This window comes from Sciurus carolinensis, chromosome 10, assembly GCF_902686445.1.
Source record: "Sciurus carolinensis chromosome 10, mSciCar1.2, whole genome shotgun sequence".
In the NCBI taxonomy this organism is placed as follows: Eukaryota; Metazoa; Chordata; class Mammalia; order Rodentia; family Sciuridae; genus Sciurus; species Sciurus carolinensis.
The window spans coordinates 53442521-53459119 of NC_062222.1; the positions used below are offsets into that span (position 1 = coordinate 53442521).

General features: G+C 34.2%; 1 protein-coding gene across 4 annotated transcripts in view; it reads left to right on the plus strand.

Annotated features, from left to right (window-relative positions):
* Ube2d3 (ubiquitin conjugating enzyme E2 D3) overlaps positions 1-16325 on the plus strand; it is a 30834-nt gene extending 14509 nt beyond the window's left edge. For 3 of the 4 annotated variants that reach the window (XM_047565799.1, XM_047565797.1, XM_047565798.1), the window contains exons 3-9: positions 4573-4636; positions 4740-4771; positions 10026-10103; positions 11562-11667; positions 13399-13492; positions 13930-13979; positions 15456-16325. In XM_047565799.1, the coding sequence (XP_047421755.1) occupies positions 4573-4636; positions 4740-4771; positions 10026-10103; positions 11562-11667; positions 13399-13492; positions 13930-13978 (423 nt within the window). In that variant the 3' untranslated portion in view covers position 13979; positions 15456-16325. The remainder of the gene's footprint in view (positions 1-4572; positions 4637-4739; positions 4772-10025; positions 10104-11561; positions 11668-13398; positions 13493-13929; positions 13980-15455) is intronic. The other variant, XM_047565800.1, reaches the window with a different exon arrangement.
* Positions 16326-16599: the final 274 nt, after the last annotated feature.

Below are 16599 nucleotides of genomic sequence, written 5' to 3' on the forward strand. Positions count from 1 at the left end.
GGTCAAAATGTAGACATCACTAATATTATATAAAATACCCAGAAGTTATGTGTATAAAGTATATATGAAAGGTAAATGAATTTCATGTTCAGACTTGGGACCCATTCCCAGAATGTCTTATGTGTATGCAAATGTTCACAAATCTGAAATCAAAACGCTTCTGATTCCCAGACATTTCACATAAAGAGTTAATCAACCTGTAAAGGTTTGGCTCTTATTTACTATTTTGTTTCTAGTGCATAAAAGATTTTTTGAAAGTGAAAAGCATTTATAGTTTTTTCTAAAGAGTTTTTTAAATCTTAGATGAATTTCGATAATTCCTACCGATCAGAATTTAGAAGTATTTGGAATGATTTTCCTTCATTTTTTTAATTGAACATTTTGAGAGTATATTAACTTATCTTGCATAAAAGGCTGCCCTGATATTCCCCATCTTAAGATTGAGAATCTTGGGGTTTCTCATTGTTTGGTTATTTAGTAAGCAGTTGTGTGATGTTTCAGAAGTGAATTAGCAAATGTATTAGGACAATTATTCTTGCTTGTCTACTGCATTGGTTGGGTTAGTTTTCGTTTGTTATAGTTTGGTACTGGGGATTGAACCCTACAGTACTTTGCCACTAAACTACATCCCTACCTTTTTTATTTTTAAATTGAGACTGGGTCTCAGTAAGTTGCTGAGACTTGCCTAGAACTTGGGGTCCTCCTGTCTTAGCTTCCCAAGTAAAAAATTTTTTTGATGGAGTTAATCTTACCCTGATCATCCTTGAAGAGTTTCTTTGGCAGAGTTTTTAGTCTTATCAATGTTTCACCAAGTTTGAATTTTGGTATTTTGTAAGCCATCTCAATTTATTCCATACTGGTACCGAATACAAACTTAACCAGTTAAAACAGGAACTCCAACAATAGAATATTCCCATAAATCAAAATATTTAAAGCAGTTACAGGCTAGTATTCTATTGGGTCTTTTATTTAGTTCCTCAATTTTGTAAGGAAAATTTTAGAACATCTTGCAGTTTTCAGCTTGTCTTTTAATTATTCCAATTTGCTAAATGCTTAAAAGTGGGATTTCTTTTTTTTTATACCACTCAAGTTTATTGAGTGTCTATATTAAAGATTGCCAACAGCTATTGAAAAAATGTAAACAAAATTTAGAAAATTAGTTTATCTCCCCCTGAAGTCAGTGCCAGAATGGGTGGGGCCTTTTGTCAGTTTATATAGGAGTTCTTCAAACAACTGTAACTTTATTTCTGAAACCCAGATGAAAATAAGAATAATACTGGTAGGGTTTGTATTCAGCATTAGATTTTTCACACATTTTTAGAGTACTCAATGTATGTATTTTCTTAAATGGCGAAATTTGGGTAAGCATTGCATTTCTTTTGATTGGTATATACCACATTTAATCCCAAGAATATTTCTGCCTCTGAAATTTCTTAATTTAAAAGACTATTATTTTTACCACAACATTGTGTTCCATCTAAATTTAAAACAGAATTTTATCTTTATTGTTAAATTTGCATTATAATAGGTTGACAATAAAATTGTTTTTGTTTGGTAGTGGGGATTGAACCCAAGGGTATTCTACCACTGGCTACATCCCTAACCCTTTTTATATTTTATTTTGAGACAGGGTCTCATTCAGTTGTCTAGGCTGGCCTCAAACTTGGGATACTTCTGCCTTAGCCTCCTTAGTTGTTGAGATTATAGGCATTCTCTAACATGGTTCGTGTGAAATTAGGTGTTCTGTCTTCAGAATAATGGCCTTAGAAAAGCTTTGTTTTTTTGATTCCATGTAAAGAATCAAGTCATCTGTTTGGAACAACTGAATCTGTTATAAAATTAGCTTTAAGTTATTTGTGTAGTTCTTGTTCTGCTAATGCAGTCAACATAGCAGCCATAGTTTTTTGTTTTTAATTTTTTTAGTTGTAGATGGACACAATACCTCTATTTTAATGTGGTGCTGAGGATCAAACCCAGTGCCTCACACATGCTCGGCGAGTGCTCTACCACTGAGCCACAGCCCAGCCTATATTTTTTTATATATATAATATAGAATCACAATTAAGGAATTTGGAATTGCAGTTTCTTTTATGGGGGTTTCTTTGAGCCCAGGGGCTCTCTACCACTGAGCTACATCCCAGCCCTGTTTATTTTGAGGTATTTTCTCCCTAAGTTCCCTGCCTCAAACTTGTAACCCTTCTGCTTCAACCTTCCAAATTGCTGGGATTACAGGATGCACCACCAAGCCTGTCTTAGAGTTACATTATTACTGGAATAAGGGAATATTTGTTATACTGTGAAAGAGCTTTGACTCATAAGGTGGGGCTGCCCAGCCTCTCATTTCTTCCCATGTTTACTCATAACTCTGCTCTCATTTCAGAGGCCAGTACCATAGCATACCTGACTGGTATTATACACAAAGTAGCCAGCAGAAATAGCAGTATCATACTTCCATTCACCAAAGGCTGGAGGAGTAGGCTGATAAGTCTTTCATATCTGGGTCTACTTTGTTATCAGTGAGCCCTGTATTCTGTCCTTAAAAAGTAGAAGTGTTTACCTTTAATCTGAAACAACCAGGAAAAGAAATGTGCTAATCTTGCACATTTGAGCATTGGTTACAACTCTGGTCAAACCAGAGTTGTAAATGTATCAATATTGTTAAATTGTTGCAATGACCAGATTATTATTCTTTACACATATATATTTAGTTGTCCATGGACCTTTTTTTGTAATTTATTTTTATGTGGCACTGAGAATTGAACTCAGTGCCTCATACATGGTAGGCAAGTGCTCTACCACTGAGCCACAACCCCAGCCCCCAGCTTATTCTTTATTGTATTTTTAAAAATTAGGTATTTAGTTGTGTGTTGTGGTGTGCCATTGTAATCCCGGCTACTACTTGGGAAAGGCTGCCTGAGGAACATTAACCCACTGCAAACCTCTTAAAAAACAACAACAAAACACAAACACACACACACACACACACTCAAAATTATTTGAAACGAGGATATAGCTCAGTGGACTGAGGATATATTCAGTTCCTTACAGAATTTTAGTTTCATACAACATTTGAAAATACAAGAAAAGTAAATGGAAGTGCTTGCCTAGGATGTGTGAGACCCTGGGTTCAATCCCCAGCACAAAGAAGGAAAATTAGAAACTCAATCTGCTTTCTAAAACTTTCAGTCTTTTGTGTACCATGGCATTCAGCTTTTTTTTTTTTTTTTTTTTTTTTTTGGCCCTTTTGATTCCTGACCTTGTCTTTGATCATAATTTTCATGTTAAGGAATTGATCTTTATGCTAGATTATCTATTTTGATAAGTTGTGGAAGCGTTAAATACATATGAGTATTTGTTGGAGAAAGTTTATATGGAATTGTGGAATTTGCATGTATTGCTAAAAATGAAACTTTTACTTAGAGAAATAGTTATTTTAGAGAGAATTTTAGGAATAATTAAAATAGAATGTTTAGTTAAAAGGTCGAGGTAATAAGACTAAACACAAGAGAGTACTTAGCCCTGTGAGGAGTGTGGAGTTTTTTTGTTCCACTTGTTTTATTTGGAAGGGAGTTGCAGATTTGAACCCAAGGTCTTGTGCATGACAAGCTCTGTGACATCCTAGCCCTTAATTTATTTTCAGAAAGGGTCTTGATAAGTTCCCCGGGCTGGCCTTAAACTTGGCAGTCATCCTGCTTCAACCTCCCAAGTATTTGGGATTAAGGAGATGTGGAAAATGGAGTCAGTGGGTTTTTAGATAAAAGTATGGTTTTAAGACAGATAAGAGGGCTTCTGATCTGATCTGGATGTTTAGCAAATAACATGATGTTAAGCTCTGCTTTGGGTTCTTAAAGCTGTTGAGAGCATCTGATTTGTAAGAAATCAGCTTTTGTTTGTATAATAAAAATTTCATTTCAGTGTATATATTTTTATAAGCCCTAACCAAGATGATTGTTTTAGCATGTGTCCATTAAATAAATATGCCTACCATGATTCCAGGAATCAGACACTTAGGTTACTTATGTTTTACTTTTCCTAACAGAATGTAGTATTTGAGAATTGTGATTGCATGGTCTTAAAGTTCTTGGTCTGATGAATAAATTGGGGATGGTAGCACATGCCTGTAATACTAGTGCTTCAGAGTCTGAAGCAGGAGGATTGGTAGTTCTTTGCCACCCTAGAAATTGAGGAGAACTTGTCTGAAAGTAAAATTTTAAAAAAGGTCAGAATTAGGGGCCTGGGATTTAGCTCAGGTAGAGTCCACTTGTTTATTCAGTCTCCAGTACCAGGAGTTGGGGGTAATAGCCAGCTGCAGTGGTGCAAGCCTGTAATTCCAACTACTCATGAGGAAGAAAAGGGAAGAACATGGCCTGGGTAACTTAGGGATATCCTGTCTCAAAATATTTTTTCAAAAAGGACTGGGGAAGGTAGGTAAATTTTAGAGTACTTTCCTAGCATGTGTGAGAACCTGGGTTTAATCCCCATTAACACACATATGGGAAAAAAAGTAAATGGAAGCAGGTGACTGTGTTTCCTTAAATTAAGATTACATGACCATTTTTTGTTTTGGTGTAGGAACTTAGTGATTTGGCCCGTGACCCTCCAGCACAATGTTCTGCAGGTCCAGTTGGGGATGATAGTAAGTAACTTCTAAGTTGATTTTTTTAATGACTAACCTCAAAAAAAGCTTGTGTATTTTGGGATGATGCTAAAGAGAGTTTTTTTTTCCCCCCTTTTTCTAGTGTTTCATTGGCAAGCCACAATTATGGGACCTGTAAGTATTAAGACTTTAAAAGTTTTGCTTGTAATTGAAAATCCAGCATTGGTCTGATTATAAATTTTTAAACTTAGTCTGTAGGTTTATTTTATGTAGTGTATTCTGTTTTGGTTATGCCCTAATTGTACTACCTTTGAAAGAAATAGAATATAGTATTTTTTATTTACATGTACATTAATGTGTCCCTGTGTTCCGTTTGTAGAGTGTAGCATCTCTTTGGATCCACCAAATCTCTTATTTGCCTTAATTCAGTTTTCCTTTGTAGCAGTGTGAAGCACTGTCATTAAACTTTGTTACTTAGACAATTTACTTGCTCTATTTCTACTATGAATTATTACTCAAAAATCTTAACCTGTTCCTATAGTTGCCAAGAATCTAGCTTATTGTATTTTGATATTCCTTACAGAATTTTAGTTTCAAACAAATTTGAAATACTTAGGCAGAAAGTGATATTCTGAATATAGAAAAATCACTTTCTGTCCTGGGTAGATAAGAATCTATATGCTGGATAATTGAATATTCAGAATTATGGATACCATCTTAAGAATTTCAGAAAATTAGAGCGAACTAAAATATCCTTGGGGTAAGACTGTGTCTTGCACAAATTCTTAACTTTTTTCCCCCTTAACATAGAAGGAACTCTTAAGTTTCTTGTGTAATTTCCTGAAAACTTTCTTCTTTCTTTTCCTTTTCCTGGTTTTATTTAATGCCAGCAATGTACTAGGTGGGAAAATGGTCATTAAACAGACATATAGATATAGATATGTATGTATATAATGGTCTTATGTAAGCGAGCACACAAACTTAGACATCACCTTTAAATAGTTGACTGTATGCTTACAGTGGAATGTATCAGTGCCTGCTTTTGGTTTCTGAATGCATCTTATGACAAAGTATCACATTATGATAAAATATTTTGTGACTACAATTACTCTATGTGGTATGTATCTGTGAACCAAAACAATAAGGGGGGCATGTGTAGTAGCATAATAATCCACAAATTGCAGATTTCTTGGGAGAATTGGATAATAGCAAAAGCACATTTGCTTCAGAGTACTTTTAAGGTCAGTTAAGGTGATGGAAGTAACTAAAGATTGGATGGATAGAACTAAAGATTCCTGACTTTTTCATTAATGTAGCATGTAATTTAAGTTTCAGTGAAGACTAGCTATTGGATTTTAGTCAGGAAATGCTCTGCATCATTAAAAGTTCTACATGGCAAAAATGTATATAACACTATGTATAAAATTGAATCACAGCTATTGATAAAAACTAAAATTCTTTGAAAGATTAGACAGATCCTTGCCTGTTAAGTGACTTTTAAAAATGTTTGAATTTTTTGTACTATATTAAGGGTAGTTACCAATAAGTTTTGATGCAGTGAGAAGAAATTAATTTCCTTCCTTACTGCTTCTAATATTTGCATGTATAATTTTTCTTTAATTGGAAATGGAGTTGGCAGGAGATGTTTGAAAATATTTGGAGAACTACACTGACTTCCATTTAATTGTGACAGTTGTAAAAGAGAACTGTGTCTCAAGAATAGCTCGAGTGTAAACTGCAAAAAGCCATCTGAAGTAAAAATCTGTTCATAAGTAGTATTTTACTGGCTCATAAAGATTATTGTTTCCATTTTAAGTATATTATGTCACTTCTTACAAAGGTTAATGATATGTGAAATTTGTTTCCTTTGTTTTGGTACTGGTGATTGAATGAAAGTTTGATAGGATTCTACAGGGGCATTTTGCCATGGTGCCACATCCCCAGCCCTTTTTATTTTTATTTTGAGACAGGATCTCACCAAGGTGCTTAGGACCGCACTAAGTTCCTGAGGCTGGCCTTGAGCTTGGGATCCTCCTGCCTCAGCCTTTGGAGTCCCTGGGGATTATAGGCATGCACCACCAACAACTTTTACCCTACTTTTAAAGGAGCTTTTTGTAGTGCAGTATGAGAAGGAAGTATAAGTATTAATAAATACGGTAGATGGTGGGAGCTAATAGTCAGCAAATTAGACTAAAGAAAAGACTACATTATATATTAATATTATAATATATATTATATTTTCCAAATATGGGAAAGAAATAGAGATAATGGAAATGTGAAAATTGAGTTATCCATCTATAATACTTATGTATAGTAGAGAGTTCTGTAGAAGAGGTCAAAGATGAAACTAACTAAATTGGTGGGAATCCAGATCATAAAGCACCCTGGGTACTCAGGATATTGAATTTTATCTTTAAAAGGTAAAAGATAGTGATTTGAATCTTATAAAGATCACTTCAGCGTTAGGATAGAGGGATAAATTGAAAAGGAAAACCAGAATAATGGCAGAAATATCAGTGGTAAATCATTGCCAAAAATGTAAGCAAAAGATACTAGTAACATCTTTGAACTAAAATAGTGGCAATAGGCATAGACATAAAGGAAAGTCTAATTCAGGAATTTTTTTCCTTTTTTTACAAGTGAAATTTGGCTTCGCTTAAATTGCATTAATGAATTGTCTTTATTTATTGAGAAGTAGACCTAACACTTGATTGTGTGAAATTGGAAAATGAAAGTCAAACAAAGCATCTGGAATTGGGTTTTGTGAAAACTTTTAATATGTAGGATCACCTCTAAATTATTAATTACATAGTAAAAACTTACCTTCAACTTGCTTTATGAAACATCTGTTCCCAGGTAATGTAGCCTTATTATTTAACAAAAATATGCTCATCTAATAAGCTCATCATATTTTGGGTGCCTTGCTTTAATTTTTTTTCTTTTTTTACATTTTTTTAATTTGATATATTTAGATGTACATGACCGTGTATTTTGACGTAATATACACACATGGAGTATAACTTAATTCTAATTAGGATCCCATCCTTGTGGTTGTACATGGTATGGCGTTTCATTGGTGATGTATTCATACATGAACATAGAAAAGTTATGTCCAGTTCATTCTACTCTTTCCTATTTCCATCCCCCTTCCTCTCCCTTAATTTCCCTTTGTCTAATCCAGTGAACTTCTGTTCTTCCCTCCACCTTCCCTTATTGGGATATAAGAACATTATATCTGCGTATCAAAACAGTCAACCTTGGATTTTTTGGGGATGGCTTATTTCACTTAGCATGGTAGTCTGGAGTTACATCCATCTACTGACAAAAGTTATAAAGTCAAAGTCATGTTTTATGGCTGAGTAATATTCCATTGTGTATATGTACACCATATTTTCTTAATCCATTCATGTGTTGAAGGGCATCTAGGGTTGGTTTCATAACTTATGTATTGTGAATTGAGCTGCTGTAAACATCGATGTGGCAGCATCACTGTAGTATGATTTTTAAGTCCTCTTGAGGAGTGGGGTAACTGGGTCAAATGGTGGCTTTAGATTTTTTTCTTCTATTGTTTCCAGGTACTGCTTTGTTATAGATTTCTTTTTAAATTTTATTACTCAATAGTAGCTCACACTTGTATTGCTTTTATTGGTTTTACAATTTTATTTCCTTTTTTAAATTAAATATTGAACCCCAGGGGCATTCTACCACTGAGCCACCCCTAATCCTTTATACTTTTTTTTTTTTTTTTTTTTTGCGGTACTGGGGATTGAACTCAGGGCCTTGTGCTCACAAGGCAAGCACTCTACCAGCTGAGCTATCTCCCCAGACCCCTTTATACTTTTTGAGACAGGGTTTCACTAAGTTGCTGAGGCTGGCCTGAAACTTTGGATCCTCTTGCCTCAGCCTCCCAAGTCACTGGAATTACAGGCATGCACCATTGTGCCCAGCAGGAGTTGTGCATTTCTTTGAACCTGATTGTTCATGGATAAATTAACTTTTCTCTTTTGAACTCCCTGTGTATTTTATTCTTATTTCATATCTATAACATTTCATTATTTTCTTCGTGGGTCTTGGTAACTAGAGTTTTAAGCCTATCAAGATTTAAAAAATATTCTCTGTGTCCCTTTCACATATCTGGCATGTAGTGGGGAGTTAATAATTACCTTCCAAAGGGGTTGGAATTGATGAGCTACACTTTTAAAGTGTCAGGCCTATGAAAGTTCTTATTTTGCCTGATACTGAGAACAAGTGCAGTGAAAGGCTCATAACTATGTAGTCACATAACCAGAGAGATATGAATGTTGATAACAACCCAGTTAACACTTGTTTGGATCTTAGTCCTGTCACTTACAGTATACTACTAAACTATGTCTTTTGGTTTATCCATCAGTAAAATAGAAAACCATGATATCTTTTAACTGTGATTTGTCAAAATAAAAACTTGAAACAAATGGTTTCTCAAATGCGAGTTTATACTAACATTGTAAAATGCTCATTTACTGAGAATGTTCTCCATGTTTAAATTACAATAAGTAAACTAGCAAAGGAAAGTACTGCTGTGTAGCTTGAAATTTAAATTTTCTATGCAGATGCAAAAATGCACTATATTGTTTTTTAGATTCGTTGACTTGCGGTAGAGACTCCATAATGCCTTTTTTTGTGTGCATGTGGGATGAGGGGCTAATGCGGATTGAACGAGGGCACACTATACCCCTGGCTCAGCCTTTTTTTTTTTTTTTATTTTGTAAGAAGGTCTCTGAGTTGCCAAGGCTGACTTTGATACTTAAGATTCTTCTATCTCAGCCTCCCGAGTTGGTCGGATTCAGCTCATTAAGCCTTCGAGGAAAAAAATTTTTAAATGAGAATTTTTGTGGATCCAAGTGTGTTGGTTGGTGTATGCCCTTGATTCCAGGGACTCAAGAGACTGAGGTATGGGAGATGGGAAGTTTGAGGTCAGCCTGGGCAACTTGTTCCGCTTCTTGAACTCTTGACGTATTTATGTGTTACCTGAAATGGCTAACATTTTTTGGTTTGCTGGTGCACAAATGACCTTTTGAGTTGCAAAGCCTTTTGTACATATCTGACTTTTACTAGGAAAAATATTTAACACACATAATATACTGACTGTGAGCTTTATTGTTAAGCTTACTTTTTCATTTGTGAGAGTTTGAATCTAGAACGCTTGGTGTTTCTGGATACTTTTTTTGAAACTCCTTGATAGTTTACAAAATTGGATCTAAATAGTATTCATTATAGTAAACTTTGATTGTATTTTTTCTATTGCTGTGAACTGAATTTTCTTGGAATGATTTAGATTCTTCATTGTAATGTAAATAGTAGATAATTTTTGTTTATTAGAGAGAAGCCTAAAAGCATTATTTAGCAATGACTTTAAATTTTAAGGTTAAGCATGTTTTTCTCTTCACAGAATGACAGCCCATATCAAGGTGGTGTATTCTTTTTGACAATTCATTTTCCTACAGACTACCCCTTCAAACCACCTAAGGCAAGTATTTTTCCTTAGTAAAGATGTATGCTTTGTTTTAGCAGAATAGAACATTCCTAGAAATTAGGGTTCTGTGCGATTGAGGCTAAGCATGAATAAGAATAACTTAAGTTGAATATATATGGAATTGAGTCACTAATAGATGGTGTTTTAAAAAGCTGAATGCAATTTGAACTTCACAAATGGGTATAAAATTTGCCTTGTTCTTAATATTGCAAGATTCAAATATACCATATGGAAGCGTTTCCTTGTTATTTGTGCACAGATTTGGATTATTGATCCTATTGTCTTGTAAAAGAAAACATTAGATATTTAATTCCATGTTTGTACATAATGCATTGCAGTTTGATAAACTATAATTACTTTAGTTTTACTATATGACTAGTAAGTTTATCAAAACTTAAGAGTTGCTTAGTGCACTAAGGAGACTGGTTTATAGGTATAAGTTCTTGACTTTTCAGAACCAATAACAAAATTAAGCTATGTGAATAACTAGATGATAATTTGTAAGGCATTGTGCTACTTCCCTGTAACCATCTTCAGTCACATTAAAGGAGCAGAGTTCTTTTAAATGAAATACTTACATACAGTGCAAGTGCAAAATTCAATTTATACATGTATCACTCTGATACTTTAAATGAACTATAAATTTTGTTTATACCAATACCTTATATTTTAATGAATATCAAATACCTTCACATTGCCCTTTGATACAAACAATATTGTAGCATCAAAGTTAGACATCAGCTGGGCGCATTGGTATGTACCCATAATCTCAGCAGCTCGGGAGGCTAAGACAGGAGAATTCCAAGTTAAAAGCCTGCCTCAGCAACTTAGCAAAGGCCCTAACCAATCTGACCCTGTCTCAAAATAAAAAGGCTGGGGATGTAGCTCAGTTGGAAGTTGCCCTATGTTAAATCTCCAGTACTCAAAAAATAAATAAAAAGTTAACTTTCAGAATTTTATACCATATTATTAGTAATAAAATTTTTGCCCCAAAGTTTTTATTTTTACTTTTTGTATTTTTTCATTTTGATCAAAAGAAGGAATCCCCAGGCACAGTGGCACACGCCTGTAATTCCAGCTGCTTGGGAGGCTGAGGCAGAAGGATCACAAGTTCAAAACCAGACTCAGCAAAGCAAGGCGCTGAGCAACCTAGTAAGGCCCGGTCTCTAAATAAAATACAAAATAGGGCTGGGGGTGTGGCTCAGTGGTTGAGTGCCCCTGAGTTCAATCCCTAGTATCAAAAAAAAGAAAAAGGAAAGGAAAAGGAAAAGGGGGAAAAAATGCTTGGGGCTCATGGTCAGTTTCAATAATTTTTGGTAGTTTTATGTGCATGAATTAAGTTGTATTGATTCAATTTGTATATGCGAAATATTTTAAGCCTTGCTTTAGTCTGCTTAAGTTTAAAATGCTTTTATTTGGATAAAATATTTAGATTTTTTTTTTTTAATTTAGGTTGCATTTACAACAAGAATTTATCATCCAAATATTAACAGTAATGGCAGCATTTGTCTCGATATTCTAAGATCACAATGGTCTCCTGCTTTAACTATTTCTAAAGGTAAAATACTTGTAGTGGAATAGACTTGAACTAGTCTGATTTTCTAATAGTTAACAGGAGTTTAATCCTTGAATCTCCTTACCCGAGAATTTTTATTCCAACATTTTGATAATAAGGTTAAGAAGGTATTGGAACTTTACTTACATTAGTTTTTACTCTTTTATCAGTGTTGGTTAAAGAGATTGTTTGAAAAGTTAAAATTCATATTGGGGTTAGGGGGAGCATTATTTGCCTAATAAGTTCCTTATAAGTAAATTTCTGGTTTCATGTTATAGAACCTCGATATAGGTATTTCTTTCCTAGTATTGCTACCCTAAAACCATGAAATCTTGGAAAAGTCTCTGGGTCAGTTCTGATCTACTTGGAATTAGTTTTTTTCTTTGAGTAACTCTGAAAGCATTTATGTCCTTTTCACCCCACAAATAAAAATCACCTGTGTACAAACTACTTAACTGGGAAGAAAGTGTGTCTTTAGTTTTATTTCAGCTTTGTGCATTTACTTGCCATTCCTTGGGTACACAGGTTTTTAATGTTACTAATTATGACTGTTAAGCATATTTTAGGATAGCACATCTTTAATTCCAAACATTCCAATTCAGTGGTTAGGGGCAGCATTTCCAAAACTTATGAATAGATCATAAGTTTAGTAAATGCAAAGTGAAACAGGTTGTGTTTGAAGGGAGGATGACAACACATGTATTTTCATATGCTTATAGTGGGACTTGACACTCCCCATAGGAATTATGTAGTATTTCTCAAAGGTCTATTTTTAACTCAAATAACTTCTTGTGGTGAGAAATTAAATGAGTAAATGCTGCCATAATTCCTTTGTTTTTAAATTTTAGACCACTTTTTCACCCTCTTGTTGAGTTTTGATTTCTTTTCAAATCATGCTCCAGTACTTAAGTGGCAAATTCCAGGTTTTTCTCAATTGCTGGGGTGTATTCTTTTTAAATTTCTAATTGTAGTTGGACACAATACCTTTATTTTTATGTGGTGCTGAGGATTGAACCCAGTGCCTCTCATGTGCAAGCCAACTGTTCTACCACTGAGCCACAACTCTAGCCCCATCTGGGATGTATTCTGATACTGAAAACCTTTTTTGTAAATGGCATTTTGAGTTGGTGGTGTGGTGGTTTGTCTTTTAGAAACTTGCTGGCAATTATATTTTGCTGACTTATTACACTCCCAGTCATAATTTAAGCTTGTACCTTTTTTCTGAGTTACTATGTAGCAGGGTATTCTCTATTCTGTAATTTTATATGCTTGCTCTCCCATGCATTTGGGTTTGAAATAAATTGTATTCTGTCAACAAAAAATTAGTTTATATGACAGTTAATGTTTTCTCATGTTGTTGCTTTTTGTTTGTCTTCAGTGATTGTCACAACCACTTTAAGCATTTTGATCTTATATAATCTCTTGACAGTGCCTGTGTGCTGACTGGCACATAACAGGTACTCAAAATGAATGAGATCTATGGTCCATAGTGCTGTCATCTACTAAGTTGGTGTGTTGAGCAGGTCAGAGTAAGAACTAGAACTGTGAAAGTTCACTTTGTCCCATGAGATCTTGGCATTATTTTACCAGTACTCTTGGGAATATAGTCTCTACCCTATGGAGACAAGGAGATAAAAACCTTTGAGGGCTGAGGTTTGCAATGCTGATTCTTAAGTTCTTTTGACACTTAATCACACTCCTGATGCTATGTAACAGTTGTTTATTTTCTTGCAGTTCTTTTATCCATTTGTTCACTGCTATGTGATCCAAACCCAGATGACCCTTTAGTGCCAGAGATTGCACGGATCTATAAAACAGACAGAGATAAGTAAGTATACAATAGTATAAGGAAATGCTTTTAAAAGAGGTTTTAATTAATGAGTCAGACTTGTATTCTGTTCTAAGTTGTGTTGGTTGCAGGAAGACTTGATGCTTGCTTTCTGGTAAGATAATAGTTAAAACATGCCCAAATCTAATTATTAAAAATGTGATTTTTAAGAAAAATCCTAGGTTTCAGCATATGTGACAATGAATAGCCTCTTCAAGTTTTCTTTTTCTAATATGCTAAATACTTTTGTCACTTTACTCTCAAGTTTGTGGGAAGAAAGCACTTTCTTCACCCAGGTTTTGTTTTTTACAAAAAAGTATTAGTGCTGTTGTAAAATTGGTTCAAATTTCTCAGATATTTAAACTATCTTTGTGTTCAACTTAACCATTATAACTGTCATATGTAATAATTAATGCTAAGTGTACTTGTTCAATTAGGTACAATAGGTTAGCAAGAGAGTGGACAGAGAAATACGCTATGTTGTAGGGTAAGAGGATCTGCACTTTATGGTGCGCTTATTCATGGAACCGCCAGCACTTGAGTGCTGCATGCTTTAAGGCTCTCTATTAACTAACAAAAGGTAACAGATGTGGCAGTTTTTTGAAAACTGTACATTTAACTGCTTGAGCTCTGTTTAGCGTTAAAGTATACCCCATAGGCAGTACTGCTTGAAAATATTCTTGCATGGCAAAGCAGTTATATAGCACTAGTTAAGAAGTAGAAGTTTAAGAGTATCAAACTACCATGTTAAATTTTTAGCTTGAAACTCTACCAGTACTATATGGAATGTGGTGATTTTATTCAAATTTTGCCAGGAGGTAGTATTATAAGGGAAAAACACTTGAAAGCCTAAGCATCTAAACTAAATGTTCATTACTGACAAGCATGCATTAATGTCAGCTGTATTTTGTGGCTCTCTGTATGCTAAATTAAAGTCTTTGTTTTAAAGTGCTAGCTTTTGAAGAGAATATCCTTAAGTTGGCATAACTGAATTGGGTAGAAAGAACTTCCATCTGTTTAAATTTAGAAAAATGGTTGAATTTAGTTCTTAGTTTAAATGAAGCTAGTAATCTTTTAAAAATTAACTATAAATATAAATCTAAAAGTTCTGTGCCTTTTGATGCATATTTCTAAAGGTTATCACTGTTTTGTTTGGGGTAAGTAGCCTCTGGCATGATTGTAATCTGTGGAGAGATTGATATTATTTGTCATTATTAGCAGTCTTCCTCAGGTGTTGCCCTAGCTCACGGGTGAATTACCTGTTTTTTTTTTTTTTGTTTGTTTGTTTTGTTTTGTTTTTTTAAACAAAGATGTCCCATTTAGGAAGTTTCATTTGGGCTTATTAGCCCCAGTTGCCAGAGTTTTTAAAAGCAACATGTGGTTCTGATTAGCACAACCACTTACACACTTGCCCAATCTTAAATTTCTTTTTCAACCTTCTCACTGTCTTGTCTTTTGCCTAAATTTCAGAGGTATTTTCTCTTCTGGTTATACCCAGGCCCAAGTAACTTCTCAGATCTAGGATTCAGATAACAATTTTTTAGTGACAATACATGTTTGATTCTAACTTTGATGGAAATTTCTATTGATGAATAGAATATATATCTGACAGACATCTGTGAACTAAAATAATTTTTGAATGTTAAAATTTGTTGAAACGGATAACCAATTTTTAGAATTTTTGATAGACCATTAGCTCATTGATGGAGTCGAGAAAGTCTTTGATTTTCATTAGCTCTGTTCTTACGTTCATTAAAACAATACTGCTTTGAAAGCATAAGGTTCCCATTTCCCATATTGAGTACCAGTGCTATTTTCCCTTATTGGTTTTATTCTAATCATAGTCATTACAGATGGCTTTATATTGAGTCTGTAGGTAAAATAGAAATCTTTCCCTTACCTTTAAAATAGTAATCTTTTGCTTTATTTTAACTTATTAAAATAACTTTTTCTTTATGTATAGGTACAACAGAATATCTCGGGAATGGACTCAGAAGTATGCCATGTGATGCTACCTTAAAGTCAGAATAACCTGCATTATAGCTGGAATAAACTTTAAATTACTGTTCCTTTTTTGATTTTCTTATCCGGCTGCTCCCCTATCAGACCTCATCTTTTTTAATTTTATTTTTTGTTTACCTCCCTCCATTCATTCACATGCTCATCTGAGAAGACTTAAGTTCTTCCAGCTTTGGACAATAACTGCTTTTAGAAACTGTAAAGTAGTTACAAGAGAACAGTTGCCCAAGATTCAGAATTTTTTTAAAAAATGGAGCATGTGTATTATGTGGCCAATGTCTTCACTCTAACTTGGTTATGAGACTAAACCATTCCTCACTGCTCTAACATGCTGAAGAAATCATCTGAGGGGGAGGGAGATGGATGCTCAGTTGTCACATCAAAGGAAGCAGCATTATTCTAGAAGCATCCATTTTGTTTAAACCTTCCACTGTTAGAGATTTGAGGTTACATGATATACTTTATGCTCATAACTGATGTGGCTGGAGAATTGGTATTGAATTTATAGCATCAGCAGAACAGAAAATGTGATGTATTTTATGCATGTCAATAAAGGAATGACCTGTTCTTGTTCTACAGAGAATGGAAATTGGAAGTCAAACACCCTTTGTATTCCAAAATAGGGTCTCAAAACATTTTGTAATTTTCATTTAAATTGTTAGGAGGCTTGGAGCTATTAGTTAATCTATCTTCCAATACACTGTTTAATATAGCACTGAATAAATGATGCAAGTTGTCAATGGATGAGTGATCAACTAATAGCTCTGCTAGTAATTGATTTATTTTTCTTCAATAAAGTTGCATAAACCAATGAGTTAGCTGCCTGGATTAATCAGTATGGGAAACAATCTTTTGTAAATGCAAAGCTGTTTTTGTATATACTGTTGGGATTTGCTTCATTGTTTGACATCAAATGATGATGTAAAGTTCAAAAGAGTGAATATTTTGCCATGTTCAGTTAAAGTGCACAGTCTGTTACAGGTTGACACATTGCTTGACCTGATTTATGCAGAATTAATAAGCTATTCAAATAGTGTAGTTTTAATATGCTGCACATGATACTGGCAGCCCTGGAGTTCATAAATGGA